At 41.9% G+C, this 16,076-nt stretch overlaps 1 protein-coding gene across 22 annotated transcripts in view; it reads left to right on the top strand.

Annotated features, from left to right (window-relative positions):
- Positions 1 to 16,076, top strand: part of LDB3 (LIM domain binding 3) — a 192,488-nt gene that overhangs the window by 111,614 nt on the left and 64,798 nt on the right. For 9 of the 22 annotated variants that reach the window (XM_066622474.1, XM_066622478.1, XM_066622483.1 and 6 more), the window contains exons 6-7: positions 8,139 to 8,342; positions 11,257 to 11,271. The exons of 7 other annotated variants lie outside the window; for them this stretch is intronic. In XM_066622474.1, the coding sequence (XP_066478571.1) occupies positions 8,139 to 8,342; positions 11,257 to 11,271 (219 nt within the window). Of the gene's footprint in view, positions 1 to 5,478; positions 5,502 to 8,138; positions 8,343 to 11,256; positions 11,272 to 16,076 lie in introns of all 22 variants that reach the window. 6 more of the 22 variants (XM_066622485.1, XM_066622492.1, XM_066622494.1 and 3 more) reach the window with 3 other exon arrangements.

The following is a 16,076-nucleotide window of genomic DNA, read 5'->3' as shown; positions in this document are numbered from 1 at the left end:
TTCACAGGATTCCTAAACCAGATGCCATGACAATTAAGCCAATATAAGTAGGATACTTTAGACATAGCCTGATAGTTTGTCACTTTAAAGACTACTGGTATGAGAAGAGTTTACATTCTGTCTTTGAAATATTTTGAAAGCTCAGTCAGATACCATGAAAGTTCTCATCTTATTCAACGGGTATGTTACTAAAGGCTTATGCTATACTTTAAAATGTTGTTTTACGTGCATTGGCATAGCTTAGAGGATTAGAACAGCCAATGCCATCCACTTCAGAAAATGATACTATTACACCATGTTTCTCTGTAAGCAGATGCTCAGCTGTCCTGCACATACCTAAAATGGCTAGAGAATAACTGATCTGCTTACCAGCTACTACTTGTTCTTAATATATCTCTGTGAGTTTCTGTAATGGGCAGATGTATTGGGATTAAAGCAAGGTTTATAAAACTAGTGAGAGAATACTCTCGAGTGACAGTGAAGGGCAGGGAGCTGGGTGTGGGTGGGGAGAAGCCTTCTAATTGTTTCTCTTGATGAATGAGAGTACAAGACAAGCTTCTTGGTGCGTTGAATTTTTCTCTCTCTTCCATCTCTGTTGTCATCATTGAAAGTTAAGAAGTGAGCTATGGTGAAAACAATTTTGCTTAGAATAATTTCATACATTGTGTCTATATGGGGCTAGTGTGACAGAAGACATGTTTGCGAACATATGTATCACCTAAGTATGCTGAACTGCATACTTGACTGCATTGACTGCATTGACTGAATTGACTGCAGCTCCTTTTTGACAAAACTGTTCTGCTGTCTATTAGAGGTTATAACATTTTCCCCATAACTAGGGCATCAGCACATTATACCTTGTGACTGCTTCCCAGGGTCTTTTTAAGATTCTGAGAGACCCAAGAATATTTATGTGAGCCCTCTCCCTCAAAAATTCTCAAATTAACTCCTACTTACATTTTTATTGGCTGGGGTTACGATTTTGGAAGAAAAAATTATCTGATCATTTCAAACATTAAAGCAGAGTACCTTTGTCAATGTTGATATGACTACTACCACTACCCTGGGGGAAAACCGACAGGAGCCGAGGGACATCCGGTTTGGAACTCCTCATCCCTATGGGACGAGGATGGAGAGGTTAGAGAACAACAAGGTAAAGGCAGAGTAGGAGAAGAAATTGGGAATGGTAGCATGATGGGATGTGATAGACAGTTTGGCACAGTGAGAGGATGCGGGGAAAAAGGAGCTAATAAGCAACCGATCCTGGGGCATTCCATGTACAAATGCTTTTATGCAAATACCCGAAGTCTCCGAAAGATGGGAGAACTGGAATGTGTGGTGACTAGGGAAAACATTGACATAGTGGGCATAACGGAAACCTGGTGGAATGCGAAGAATCAGTGGGATACCGCAATCCCGGGCTATAGGAGGGACAGGGAGGGGCATGTTGGAGGTGGGGTGGCCGTTTACATTAAGGAAGGGATAGAATCCAGCAAAGTAGAGATTGAAGGCGGGTCCGACTCCACCATAGAATCTCTGTGTGTTAAATTACCAGGCCTCAGAAGCGATGTAATACTGGGGGCATACTATCTTCCTCCAGACCAGAAACCGGAAGGGGACCTTGAAATGAGGAAACAGATCAGGGAGGTGACAAGGAGGGACAGGGTTGTAATCATGGGGGACTTCAATTATCCTCATATAGACTGGGTCAATTTGTGTTCTGGTCACGAAAAGGAGACCGGATTCCTTGACATGTTAAATGACTGTGCTTTAGAGCAGCTAGTCATGGAGCCCACCAGAGGACAGGTGACTCTGGATTTAATATTGTGCAGTACTCAGGACCTGGTTAAAGATGTCAATGTTACAGAGCCGTTGGGGAACAGTGATCATGCTGTGATCCGTTTCAACATACACGTCGGAGGAAGAATACCGGGCAAATCTCTCACAAAAACCCTTGACTTCTGATGAACGGACTTCCCTCAAATGAGGAGGCTGGTTAGAAGGAGGTTGAAAGGGAAGGTGAAAAGAGTCCAATCTCTCCAGAGTGCATGGAGGCTGCTTAAAACAACAGTAGTAGAGGCCCAGCGGAAGCGTATACCGCAAAGGAAGAAGGGCTCCACTAAGTCCAGGAGGGTGCCCGCATGGCTAACCAGCCAAGTTAGAGAGGCCATAAAGGGCAAGGAAGCTTCCTTCCGTAAATGGAAGTCTTGCCCTAATGAGGAGAATAAAAAGGAACATAAACTGTGGCAAAAGAAGTGTAAGAAGGTGATACAGGAGGCCAAGCGAGACTATGAGGAACGCATGGCCAGCAACATTAAGGGGAATAATAAAAGCTTCTTCAAATATGTTAGAAGCAGGAAACCCACCAGAGAAGCAGTTGGCCCTCTGGATGGTGAGGGAGGGAAAGGGGAGATAAAAGGAGACTTAGAGATGGCAGAGAAATTAAATGAGTTCTTTGCATCTGTCTTCACGGCAGAAGACCTTGGACAAATACCGCTGCCCGAACGGCCCCTCCTGACCAAGGAGTTAAGTCAGATAGAATTTGAAAGAGAAGATGTTTCAGACCTCATTGCTAAATTAAAGATCAATAAGTCACCGGGCCCTGATGGCATCCACCTAAGAGTTATTAAGGAATGAAGTTGCTGATCTCTTGACTAAAATATGCAACTTGTCCCTCAAAACGACCATGGTGCCAGGGGATTGGAGGATAGCAAATGTCATACCAATCTTTAAAAAGGGAAAGAGGGGGGACCCGTGAAACTATAGGCCGGTCAGCCTAACATCTATACTGGGTAAGATGGTGGAATGCCTCATCAAAAATAGTATCTCAAAACACATAGACGAACAAGCCTTGCTGAGGGAGAATCAGCATGGCTTCTGTAAGGGTAAGTCTTGCTTCACAAACCTTTTAGAATTCTTTGAAAGGGTCAACAGGCATGTGGATGCGGGGGAACCCATGGACATTATATATATGACTTTCAGAAGGCATTCGACACGGTCCCTCACCAAAGGCTACTGAAAAAACTCCACAGTCAGGGAATTAGAGGGCAGGTCCTCTCCTGGATTGAGACCTGGTTGAAGACCAGGAAACAGAGAGTGGGTGTCAATGGGCAATTTTCACAATGGAGAGAGGTGAAAAGCGGTGTGCCCCAAGGATCTATCCTGGGACCTGTGCTTTTCAACCTCTTCATAAATGACCTGGAGACAGGGGTGAGCATTGAGGTGGCAAAGTTTGCAGACAACACCAAACTTTTCCGAGTGGTGAAGACCAGACGTGATTGTGAGGAGCTCTAGAAGTATCTCTCCAAACTGGCAGAATGGGCAGCAAAATGGCAAATGCATTTCAATGTAAGTAAGTATAAAGTCATGCACATTGGGGCAAAAAATCAAAACTTCACATATAGGCTAATGGGTTCTGAGCTGTCTGTGACAGATCAGGAGAGAGATCTTGGGGTGGTGGTGGACAGGTCGATGAAAGTGTCGACCCAGTGTGCGGTGGCAGTAAAGAAGGTCAATTCTATGCTTGGGATCATTAGAAAAGGTATTGAGAACAAAACGGCTAATATTATAATATCGTTGTACAAATGGATGGTAAGGCCACACCTGGAGTATTGTGTCCAGTTCTGGTCGCCACATCTCAAAAATTACATAGTGGAAATGGAAAAGGTGCGAAAGAGAGTGACTAAGATGATTACTGGGCTGGGGCACCTTCCTTATGAGGAAAGGCTACGGCGTTTGGGCCCCTTCAGCCTAGAAAAGTGGCACCTGAGGGGGGACATGATTGAGACATACAAAATTATGCATGGGAAGGATAAAGTGGATAGAGAGATGCTCTTTACACTCTCACATAACACCAGAACCAGGGGACATCCACTAAAATTGAGTGTTGGGAGGGTTAGGACAGACAAAAGAAAATATTTCTTTACTCAGCGTGTAGTTGGTCTGTGGAACTCCTTGCCGCAGGTTGTGGTGACGGCATCTGGCCTGAATGCCTTTAAAAGTGGATTGGACAAGTTTCTGGAGGAAAAATCCATTATGGGGTACAAGCCATGATATGTATGTGCAACCTCCTGATTTTAAAAATGGGCTATGTCAGAATGCCAACGCCAGGGAGGGCACGAGGATGCAGGTCTCTTGTTATCTGGTGTGCTCCCTGGGGCATTTGGTGGGCCACTGTGAGATACAGGAAGCTGGACTAGATGGGCCTATGGCCTGATCCAGTGGGGCTGTTCTTATGTTCTTACCATGTGAGGCCTGAAATATATTACTTTGTAAATGTTTTAGGGTGCAATCCTAACCAATTTTCCAGCACTGACCTAGCAGCAATGCAACCCCAAGGTAAGGTAACAAGCATGCCCTTGCCTTGAGAAGGCCCGCTTGACTGCCTCCCCTCTGCAGGATGCAGTGCATGCCACATTGGCACAGCTATATCAGGGCTGGAAAGTTGGTTAGGATTGCACCCTTAATGTGCTAAGTGTCACAGAATCTGCATCAATGCTTGACCAACAGTGCTTGACCAGTAAGATATAAAGTCTGAAGGCAGACTACACCTGACATGCAGAAGTGTGTAATAAATTTTCAACATATGCTTCTTCAAGGGAATTCCGCTTCAGGAAGAAGTAAATTGCACTGTTAAAACAGGAGAGGGATGTAACTGCTCCTGCTTGCTTCTTTGCTGCTGCAGGCCCTCCCAAAACTATTTCTTTCCCCCATGTGTTTAGGTCCTTTTCAATGGAGCCTGGTCCACCACAGCCAGGAAGATACTTTTTCAAACACTGTACTGGCATCTTCACAAGCACTGGTTTACATTTTCCCATAAGCATGAACAGTAGCAGTTTATTTATGTGGGAGAAAGGAAGGGATGCACTCAGGGCACCATGGGGGGGGGGGGGGTTGGAGACTGCACCTGGGTTGAGAAGCTGATCTCCCTCCTCAACTGTGTCCCAGATTGCAGTTCATTTATTTTAGTTCACAAAACTCAGTCTTGTTAGTATTTGTTGATATTTGCTTTAGATATTCTTGTAATACCAGGACGACTTTTATCAGTTAGCTGTAGGAAAAAGTGGAGGAGAATGTTTGAGAAAGAAGGATCCTAGATTGTTAGTATCTAAGGGAGCAAGACATATGGTTCTCTCTTTGATTCATCTACTGTTTTTAGACAAGCATGCAGTGTGCTATAGACCTACTTCCTTCTCTCATATATTGACAATATCTCCAGCAGTGCACAGTAATAAAAATGTAGATGTCCAAATTCTGCCAAAATGTTATTCCATAAATACAGGTGGGTAAGCTGCAATCCCTACATTTTCCTCTCTTAATCACATGGGGGTTTGTGGTGGACCTAACTTATGTTCCAATTTGTAGAAGAGTTTGCCAAAACCTTTATTAAGCCCTGGTTAATACTTAGTAGCCTTATGGCTTAAACAAACAAACACACAAATCTATTGGTCTGATTTTTCTCTCTTTCTTTCCTCCTAGGTCATAGCCAACACTGTTGCCAAGTTAGTATCAAACAGTGTGTCAGTGTTACATGCTTGGCCATTTTCCCCCTCTTGGGGTAGCATGAGCCTGTTCGTTCCTGTTATGTCTTGTTTGCAAGTGGAATGCATTTAGAACATTTATATGGCAGGCATAAAATGCCACTAGTATATTCCACTGGTGGTCTTGTTCTAAGAATATCTTTAAGCTGCCTTCTTATGTGTTGGGCATTTTATTCTGAGGTCACTGCAAATGTAGTATTTTTGTCTGGAAAGATTTTTTTGTGGCTGCACAAATACTTATCAGAGTGTTCAGAGTAGCGGAATGTTCTGACAATTGGAGCGTCTTCTTCCAGCTTATGGTGAAAGGGTGGTTGTGGCTTTCTCTCAGCTGAATTGAGGCATGCTAGCCACAAGTGCAAGTCTGATGTCACACATTTGGGCCTGGCTGGCCACATGCTAAAGTACCATATTACTGAGGGGGCCCATGCCTATTCCTAGCCACACTTTATCTGTCAGCTGTGGTTGCTGTCCCCCATTGCCCAATCTCATGGCTCACCAGGCAGTGTGGGGGGGAAGCAGATGCAGCAGAGGTGGAGAGTTCTTCTTCCATTTCATGCTATAACCAGATATCCAAGACAGAAAAAGCCAATCTTCGTGCTGCTGCTGTCACCACAGTGCAAATGAAAACTCTGCTTCTGCTTCCTACCCAATTTCTTTGCAGGCAAAGGTGGGGTAGCTGGTGTGTTCTTGTGCTCACACATGCATGCATGTGTCCCCAACAGTGACCATCAAGTTGGCAGTGACACTGCACAAATGTCTATTGTTGCTGTTAGAACCAGCAGCCACTATATGTGTATGGAGGCTTCTTTTTGAGAGGTTATTTATTAAAATGCTAACATGTGAACTGGCTCAGAGTGTTACTGTCCTGGCCCAGTTTTGTGCAGGTCCTCCGACACGTCCTTTTGGGGGCAGCACCTATGCTTGTATGGATGCATGCATGAGTGTATGCGGTCATCCGCTACCCTCCTTTAACCTTCCCTGAATACATCTAGGAAATGGAAGGAGTTTTCTGTGCTATGACTACAGCAGTGGCATGTAGGAAAACTCTACTGTGTCTCGCTATATCAGAGCAGAGCATCTGGAAATTTTTTAATGGCCAGTGCTAGGATGGATGCTGGACTGCTGTAACTGCTGCTCCCCTCCTGCTCACTTGGTAAGCTACAGAACACTTACTCATTGCTGGGAGAGAGCAGCCACCACAAAGGATGGGCAGGGTGTGACCAAGCATGGATGTGGTGGCTGCTAGCAGTGTGGGCTCTCAGCATCTGTTTGACCTGGCCCAACTTGTGATGCCAATGCTGAACATAGATGTACATTCTTAGTGTGTGATGCATGCTTGATGTGCTCATGTCTTGGTAAGTTATTGTTTTCTTCAAGCATCTGTGCATGCACTGCATTGTTTAAATCATGTACATTATCTACTTTATATGCTTTCTTCTTCCTCCTCCTACATAAGCTTGTACTCCCAAAGGATTAAGGCTCATATCTCTTTGACAGCTCTGAGAATGGTAAAAGTTTCAGAGGTACTGCTTCTACTATCACAATGCTGCAGGGACATGAAAAACCACAACTGCTGAGTGTTGCCCAGAAGCATCTTTTATACATTCAAACACCAGCAATGCTGCTCAGTACAGCAGCATCTTGATTTTTGTGACTTCTGAAAGCCCCTTACTCATATGGATTATTCATTGGAGGAGTTCTGGTAGATGAATGTGAGGTGGCTAGCCTCTTATATTTAATAACCAGCATGCTCTTTGTTTTCGGTCTCTGTTAGGCTACCACTAGATGAGCAAAAGGCTAGAATTTAATTCATCTTTTCTAAACACACCATTCCAAAGAGCATTTAAAGAACTGAAGTTTTTGTTCACAGAATGTGAACTGATAACTTTTGAGGTGGTTCAAACATTTGACAGATCATAGTCATGATGCTTATCATCATGAAAGTATTTAATCAACAAAAGTACCTGATTTATAGTTGTTTTTCATAGAACTTTTCCAGAATCACACAAACTATGCTTCAACCACATTTGATACTTTGCATAATAAATCCTGTAAACACCTAACACCAATAGTGTGATATTCTCCTGGCTTATAATAGGTAAGAGGGATAACCTGTTGTTCACTCTGTTTTTCTGCTTAGTCGTGCACTCCAACACAGGAGAAGAATAGTGTGTGAACAACAAACACATATCACTGGATGTGCTTTCTAAGGGAAGTAACTCATTTTCCCAGATACAAATGTGTGTTGTTTCCCAGATGTGTGTTGGAATACTGTAGTATTTCTACTGCAAAAGCTCAGAATCAGGGAAAGAAATATCAACTGTGTAGGACAACTAAGAAAATGTTTGCATTTATTTTGCAGAAAACTGATAATGTGAAAATGTCCTTAGTGACAATATGAGCATTACTTGCTTTTTCTAGTTGCAAAGGTATCAGCTTTATTCTTCTCATTTTTCAGGTTGCCCTTGTGTGTGTACTTGTGTGTACGATGTTTTTGGATGCTCACTTGCTCCTTAGTCCGCAACTTCTTTCCATTTAACTATCACTTCTTTGTCCTTTTCTTCTGTCACTTTCTGAAACCTAACTCTCCCATCCCAGCACAGAGTACGTGGAGCGTTTCAACCCCAACGTTCTGAAGGATTCTGCTCTGTCTACACACAAACCCATTGAGGTGAAAGGTCCTGGTGGCAAGGCCACCATCATTCACGCCCAGTATAACACCCCAATCAGCATGTATTCTCAGGATGCTATCATGGATGCCATTGCAGGCCAGGCCCAGGCCCAGGGAGGTGAACTTGCTGGGTAAGCTTACTGCAGTTCCTCACTGCATGCTGTACAGTTCCTTTCTCCATCCCTTTATTTCAGGTGTGCCACTAGGTACAGTAATATGGAATGAAGTGATGGAATGAACAAGTCTAGAAAACCGAGAAGAAGGAATTGCTTGAAATTATAAATCTAATTTTTTTTTGTTGTTATCATATTTGCGCTCCATTCTTCCACCAAAGAGTTCGGTTTGAAATGCATGAGCTTTTTTTTTTTTTTTTTTTTTTTTAAGGCATGTGGAAATTCTAATGGCGCAGCTAGGGCAAAACTAGGCATGATGATGGCAGACCCATGTGCAGAATTCAGTTTTCTATCAGATCCACCTAAAGTGGTTGGGACTAAGACCAGAAATAACCACTACTGGGATAAAAATGGTTTGAAAAAGCAGTTTGATGTAGGAAGGTTTGGGTATAGCGAAGAAATCAACTCACTCTTTCCACCTCCATATTGCATTTCAAATCCCACACACACAAAATTAGTGTGAATTGGGAGAACTGGTAGAACTGTTTGTAAAATTAGCCTGGTCCAGGAAAGGCTAGATATAGCTAAGTCCAATTGTAAACAATGGAAAAGGACACAGTCATGCTAACTAAAATTCCACTGACTTAATGGGAGTTAATCACAACTAATTTTTGCTGGAATGTTACTGATATTTTAAAGTAACTTATTTTACACATTTTCTTCAAGGAAACATGTCCTGTACACATCTATCAAAATGTTGCTTTTGCTTTACGTTTCTTTCAGTTAATTTTACAAGGAAAACATTCTCTCGTGTGCTTACTGTTAACAAAGGGATGAACCGCAGTCATTAAAAGAAGTCTGCCATTTTAATATTCTCAAGAGTGATTTGCTTAGGGATGCATCTTTGGTTAGGGCTAGTTTGCATGAATGACTGTGCATGACACCTGCTGGAGCCAACGCTTGGAATTTAGATGTTAGCACCGTGCCTCATTGGTTTAGAAGTTTAAGTAATTTAAATCATGACTAGCTTTTTTCCTCTCTCCAAGAAACATTTGAAACTGTAGTTCGAAGAATGGGCACCTTTAAGAAAGAATTATCATTATACTTCCCCATTTACAACTCCTACATTTTGAGGAGTGGTGGTGCAGATATGATAGTTAAAATGACACACAACTATTTGGGAAGTAAATACCTCCTGAGATATTGCCTTCAGTCTCTATTATGAAAGCAAAATTATTATAAGTATGAGCTGCATAATGACATGTTGGTTATTAGCTGTGATCCCATAATCGAGCTGTGATTCCCAAACTGTGGGACGTGCCTTGATTTTTGATGGATTGAGGCAGGTGCCAGCTGTGGCATTGCAAGGTATTCTGGGGTGTTAACAGCTGCCACAAGGCATTTTGGGGTGTTACTTGGCTGCTGCAAGTAACAGCAACCCAACTGCTACTTTACGATGTTAGCACGATGACAAATGCACCTAATGACACATTTTGGAGAACATATCCCCATTGTTAATCAACTCATACTTGTATATGTCTTGCCAAGGCTATGATCTTCTATCCCTCTATTATCGTCCCACCTTCAGGGCTTCCACCTATACTTCTCTCACATGCATGACATTTCCAAAATAAATACTTAAAAGTTTGCAGAAAAATATTAACACAAGGAAATAATTCATGGTTATGAAAAATAAGAAAAATTGCTCATAAGGCATTTCATAAGACAGAATTGGGGTCCTCTTTGACTAGAGTTTGAATGGGAAATGAAGATGTTTTGGGACAGCTAAGATGGTATTATAAAACGGGTTGTGTTTCATCTAATTGGAGACAAGGTCTGTACTGGAAGTCAGCTGTTTATAATTGCTATGACTTATGATTAGTCTACCCACACATCAATTGAATGGCACTCCACTGTCAGGGTGAACAAACCATAATCGTCATCAGGTTCACAGAATTCAGTGACTTTCCTTTTACTCTTTGCTTGGAAAAAGGATAAGCCAAGAATGTAGGTCATTATGTAACTGCAATATATTTTCCATTGTTTTTGTTTGTGTACCATAACTGATATGGGAGCGGTGGCATAGTTCTCACTGGTTTTGTAAAGAGAATGAAAGATGTGAATACTGGTAACAATTAACTTGTTCCATTTTTATTATGGAAATTGCTTGTATTGGTACTTAGGTAGTTGCTTTTAGCCTAATGCTGATGCTCTTTTCATGTTTTACTGGTTATGCACAGCAGCTACCAATGCATGACTAGCTCTAGATTTTGGCCAATATATTTAAAATACTGACTATAGTTCCCGGCAGTAAAATTTATACTCTGAATTATATAGTTTGGGATAATTTGTATCATATGACTTGCCTCAAATGAGAGACAAATTAGATATTGCCAAAGCTTGGATGACTGGTACTAATGGAAAAAGACCAGGTCATGGGTTAGAAGTAAACTATACTTTCCTTTGTATGTGCACACAAAATAAATGTTCCATTCCTTATCCATACGTGAAACAACTAGTACTTTTGCAAGAAGCTGCTTGTATTGATTATATTTCTATATCAGCAATATATAACTCTAGTATGTTGATTTAAGCTTTATTTGTTATGTGTATGGGAATTGGTCTTTCGTACGATTTAGCTTTGTATATAAATTGGAAACTGTTGAATGTAACCATAAGAACGCTGCTATCCTAACAGCCTGACTAGAGCTGTTAACCTGCAAGTTTATTCAGATTGTTAATGTGTTCATTTACTTCCTTGTGCTCTCTTGTGTTGATAACTGTTTCTTCTCTTTTTTCCCTTTATACATTCCTATTGGGTTTTCGTTAATTTCACTTACTAATGTTGCCCTATTGCACATCTCAACTCGCCATAATGATGGACCCCAAACACTCAATGCTCTTTGTTGGTTTTTGCTCCTATGACTCACAGTGAATCTCCATTGGCGTAAGTAGATTTATATTTCCAGCTCAATAGAATGAAAGAGGTTCAAAGTATAATCTCATTTCTTTTTAACATGGTCCACTTCTTTCAAATTGATTTTAGAAACATTTGAGCATGTAGTAGTAGTTGACTAAATATAATAAAGCAAACTCATGACAGTTACAAAAAGTTTCACTGCTGAGCAATTTTAATGACCTAATTTAGGTACTTATCAGGGCAAAACATGTCCCTTGGGGTAGGGGAGTGGGCATGTCACTCTCCCTCTACCAGGCAGATGTTACATATGATGTAGGTGCTCCATGACAATTCTCAAGTTTTGCAGATGCATGGTTTGCTCAACCTGCCCCTACTGTGGAGAAAGAATTGTGTGAATTGGGTATCTACCCAATTAATTTTCCACATGAAGCACCCCGTAATATATGACATCTGCATGGTGGGGTAAGAAGTGTTCTCACTTGTCTTACGAGCCTGATAGATGTATGAATAATTTAATTGGACCAAAAGTTTGCTGATAGCATTCAAAATGTTAGTTCATTTTCTCATGATGGATAAAAGGAGATATCATGTGCTCCAGAAATGTCCTGATGGGTTATGATCAAATTCTACTACACACAGTGTAGAGGTGGAACTGGTGGATGACCCCTCCCTTGCTCCCAAAAGCAACTGAGGTGGGCCTGAAAGTTGGGGGACCCCAGTGCAGCGGACTGTCCAATGCAGATCACAAGACACAAAGAAAATACCTCAGGGCCCAGGGAGGGGGTTAGTCAGTTGCCCAAGGCCTCCTCCCTTCCAGTCTCCTGAATCTGTTTCTCAAAGCTCCATTCTACAGCTCATTTTGGTCATGGCTTAGCAAAGGCCCTCCACTCACTAGAATTTACTGCCCTCATGAGTGACAACTGGCAGGCTTCTGAACTCCACTGCTAGTGTTCTGCCCACCTCCTCTCTCTCCATGTGTGCTGTCACCCCAACAGAGGGGCTAGTTCTGGTTTGACTGGAAGCAGCACTATGGGTAGTACTGATGTGGCTCCGCTGGCTCACCTGTCACCTCCTTCCAATATGGCTTGCAGGGCAGGTTCTCTCAAGGCCAGACCCACAGATAGAAATAGAATTTCAGTTCAGTATTGCAGATGGTGTCTGCAAGTATTTCTGTTGAACTGCTTACCAACAGTGGGCCCAATCCTATCCAACTTTTGAGCTCCGCTGTAAACACAGTGCAGCCCCATGGTAAGGTAACACATGTTTCCATACCTTGAGAAGGCCCCAGTGACTGCCCCTCCACCACAGGATACAGCACACACCCCACTGGCACAACTGCACCAGCACTGGAAAATTGGATAGGCTTGGGCCCAGTGTTCCCTAGATTGCTTCTGAAGTCTGCATATGAAGTACTTTGTGTTACATCTTATCCTGAAACCCATCTACGTGGAACTAAGACTCACTGGCTTTAAAATAAAATATATGTGTGTTCTTAAGATTTCATTTTTCCAGTGATCTGTAGTAGCCCTTTCTAGCACTTTGGTCTGCATGTTTGAGTGTTCAGCCGTGAAAAAACTAGTTCATCAGGAACAAAGCTTTGAACTAGTCTTCTCCCCACCATTTTAGTTTTTAATGTGGAGGGACTTTTTTCCAATCAAGAGCCTTCATCTTGTAGTCTGAAGTTGTATAGGCCAAGGAAAAGCATGATTTTGCATCATATATGAATTGGCTCTCTGTGAGAAAAAAATCTAAAGAAACAAATAAATAAACTTAATACTATATAATTTCTGACAAAAAAGATACAAAATAAAATAATAAAGAACGGGGTAAAACACAAAATTAGAAGAATTTCATAAAATGACTTTGTTCATGTGAAATCTGTATGAACCACAAATATTACTTCATTTTATATATAAAACTTCCATAGATGTTGAAATACTCTTACAGCCCAGTCCTATCCTCATGTGGAAGTTCAAGGATGCTGGTGGAAGTGATGTTCTGCCAGCAAGCTCAACAAGGCCACCAGCGCAATAGCTGGTGACCATGTGTGCAGGCTGGCAGAGAGGCCACAGTCCGCCAGCATCAGTGAGTTGACAGTGAGGGCAGGCAGTGGGAGGAACAGGGCATTTCTGGGCAGGGAGTGGGAGGAACCAGGGGCATGGAAGAAAGCAGGAGGGGTATGATGCATGCAGGGTCTAATCCCATAATAGGCTGTGTATGAGGATACCCATGAGCAGTATCAGGGCCTATGTGGAGGTAAGTAAAAATAATTTTTACTTACCTCCTGTTTGCCCTTGGATTCCTCCCCCCACCCACACAAGAGGATGCTGTGTGTGCCTTTTTGGTGCAGCTGCTCTGGTGGTGGGGGATAGGATTGGGCTGTGAGTCAGTTTTTGGGGGGAGGGGTTCTGTGTTTAGGGCAGTTTTAGTAAACTTCTGCTTTTCAGAGGTGTGACCAAAAATTATGACTTCAAATAGCAAGCCAACCTTGAAGAGTCACACACATGCAGATATGTTCAGGGAATTCCTTCATTTTTGGCACATGACTTTCACAGAAGAGCTGGAGTCTGTTTGGACCAGTGCAATGTCGCTATGAAATTTTTGTGTTAAGAAGAGCTCTCCAAATGTGCTTTACTCGACACTGCCAATTGTCTGCATGGAGTGTTTGTTTCTCAAACCCCCCCCCCCCCCATTTCTTGAGCTTCTTGTTTTGCAGAATATTCATTCCTGCAATAGATTTCAAACTGTGGTTTAGAAATGAAATGTGTTATATATCAACTTGTAAATTCACTGTTAAGACTGCAGGCTTGCTTGGGCAAAGTAGTATGCATGTCACATGTGAAAAGTTAGCTCTCCTGACATTCATTGAATATATAACACATTTCTCATCATTTTTCTGGTTCATACCTGCTATGAACTTTTTCTTAACTTGGGTGTGTCTTGTACTTGAAGGTGTTCAGCTCTTATGGATTTAGCATCCAGTACCATATGCTGATGTATGCCCAGTGACATACCTGTCGGGAGGGGTCCAGGGCATCACATGGTCCAGCAGAGGAGAAGGGGCAACTTTCACTGCCCCCCACCCACTCCCTCCACCCAGAGGCGATCTGAGGGCCAGGGAGGCAGCTTGTGGCTTCTCCAGCCCTGCGAATGCCTTTTGGGGACCGAAAATTGTTACTTCCGTTTTCTGTTGAAAACCATAAGTGACAATTTGCGACCCCCAGAAAGTTTTCTGAGTGCTGGGGAAGCCGTGTGCATTCCCGGCCCTCAGAATGCCTCCAGAGGGAGGCAGTGAACATGGGTGGGTGGCACCTCTGGAGATGTGTCTCCGGGCACCACAGTGGCAAGGAACAGTATGCCTTTCAAAATATATATGCCATTTAATTTTTGTGTGAGTTAATAAAGACTAAACCAAAGAAGTGATGACGTCTTCAGTATGAACAGTTTGGGTAGTACTCAGGATGATTTTAAAAGAATACTGTATTTCTGCTGTGATAAAGTTATGGCATTGTAGTTTAATTTTGTACTGCAAGGCATAATTGCACACTTTAAAACCAGTTTTTGGCATCTGTTTTGTGGTCATGCTGATCTTCCAGGGTATTGTGCCCTTATTTCTTTCTGGTATGTTTGCTTGCCCTGCATTTCAGTTGAGCAGGTTCCCTTGTATATTGGGTGGGTCGGAATACTTGAAGAGACAGTGGAGGCTGCATCGCAGAGGAAGTAATGTTGGGAGAAAGGTAGGAGAAGGCTGCTGAGAGGTATCATTGAAGGACTACTTGCTTCTGTCAGCTGGCTCCTTGTCAGCTCCAATATCAAAGGCTATGCTGTTAAGTGGCTCTGACTCCTCTTGGGAAGACTCTGACTTTTCTTGGCGCAGTCAAACCACCCTGACACATGACATCAAATTGACAGGCACATCTCCATCAATAACAATATTAGAGCAATCTGAATTTTGTCACATTGGTATAAGGTTTAACCATTAACCAAAAAGGTTTATCTCTGTTTTATACCAATGTGACAAAATTCAGATTGCTCTAATATTGTTATTGATTGATTGTAAAAGCATTCTTTTGTGCAAGGCTAGAAATAAAGAGTAAACCACACAAAGGGGATGCCAGCTTCTGTTCTATATGTTTGAATTAGAGACTTGATCTTACATGGAAGTAAGCAGAAGTAGATTGTTGCTTCCAGGTATGTATGCTTCAACTTGTAAGTTAAAGCCCATTGATTTCAGTGGTTCGACATGTCCAGTTTTCTGTATATTGTGGCTATTTTTTCAAAGTTAGAAAAATGATCGTAATATACCAGATAGCCCCAGAAAGTTTATATACCTGTTGTCATAAAGGAGTTATCTATAACCTTAGGCATTTGTAGATCCGCTGCTCATATTTTTTCTGGATGGGTTCATTTTTTCTATTTAAGTTATTACAATAATATATCAAGAATAAAGCACAAATGATTGTTTTCTCCTCACCCACGTGTCTTGCATATTTGAACCAAACCTCTTTCCAGACTCTTTAGCACTTTTGTTCTGTTTCTGTCCCATTTTAGAGATCACTGCTGTAAAACACAAATGATAATTTAAAATATTTGAATGTGTCACAAGAATTTACTAGACATGTTAAGTAAATCAAACCCAATGAACTAGAGACTCTAGTCTAAATTAACTGAATAGCAATATTACAGGTTCTTGTTTCTGTCATTCAGGTGATGTGATAGAGGATCATTTAACTGATCAGATCTTTCACATTAGATACATATAACAATTCAATGATATACAGTAGTTAATTTGAAGGATTGAATTCTGAAATCTATTACATTTCATTCTGCCT

This window comes from Tiliqua scincoides, chromosome 3, assembly GCF_035046505.1.
Source record: "Tiliqua scincoides isolate rTilSci1 chromosome 3, rTilSci1.hap2, whole genome shotgun sequence".
Lineage (NCBI taxonomy): Eukaryota > Metazoa > Chordata > Lepidosauria > Squamata > Scincidae > Tiliqua > Tiliqua scincoides.
Note: the sequence above shows the minus strand (reverse complement) of the source record. Positions and strands in the feature narration are given on the sequence as shown.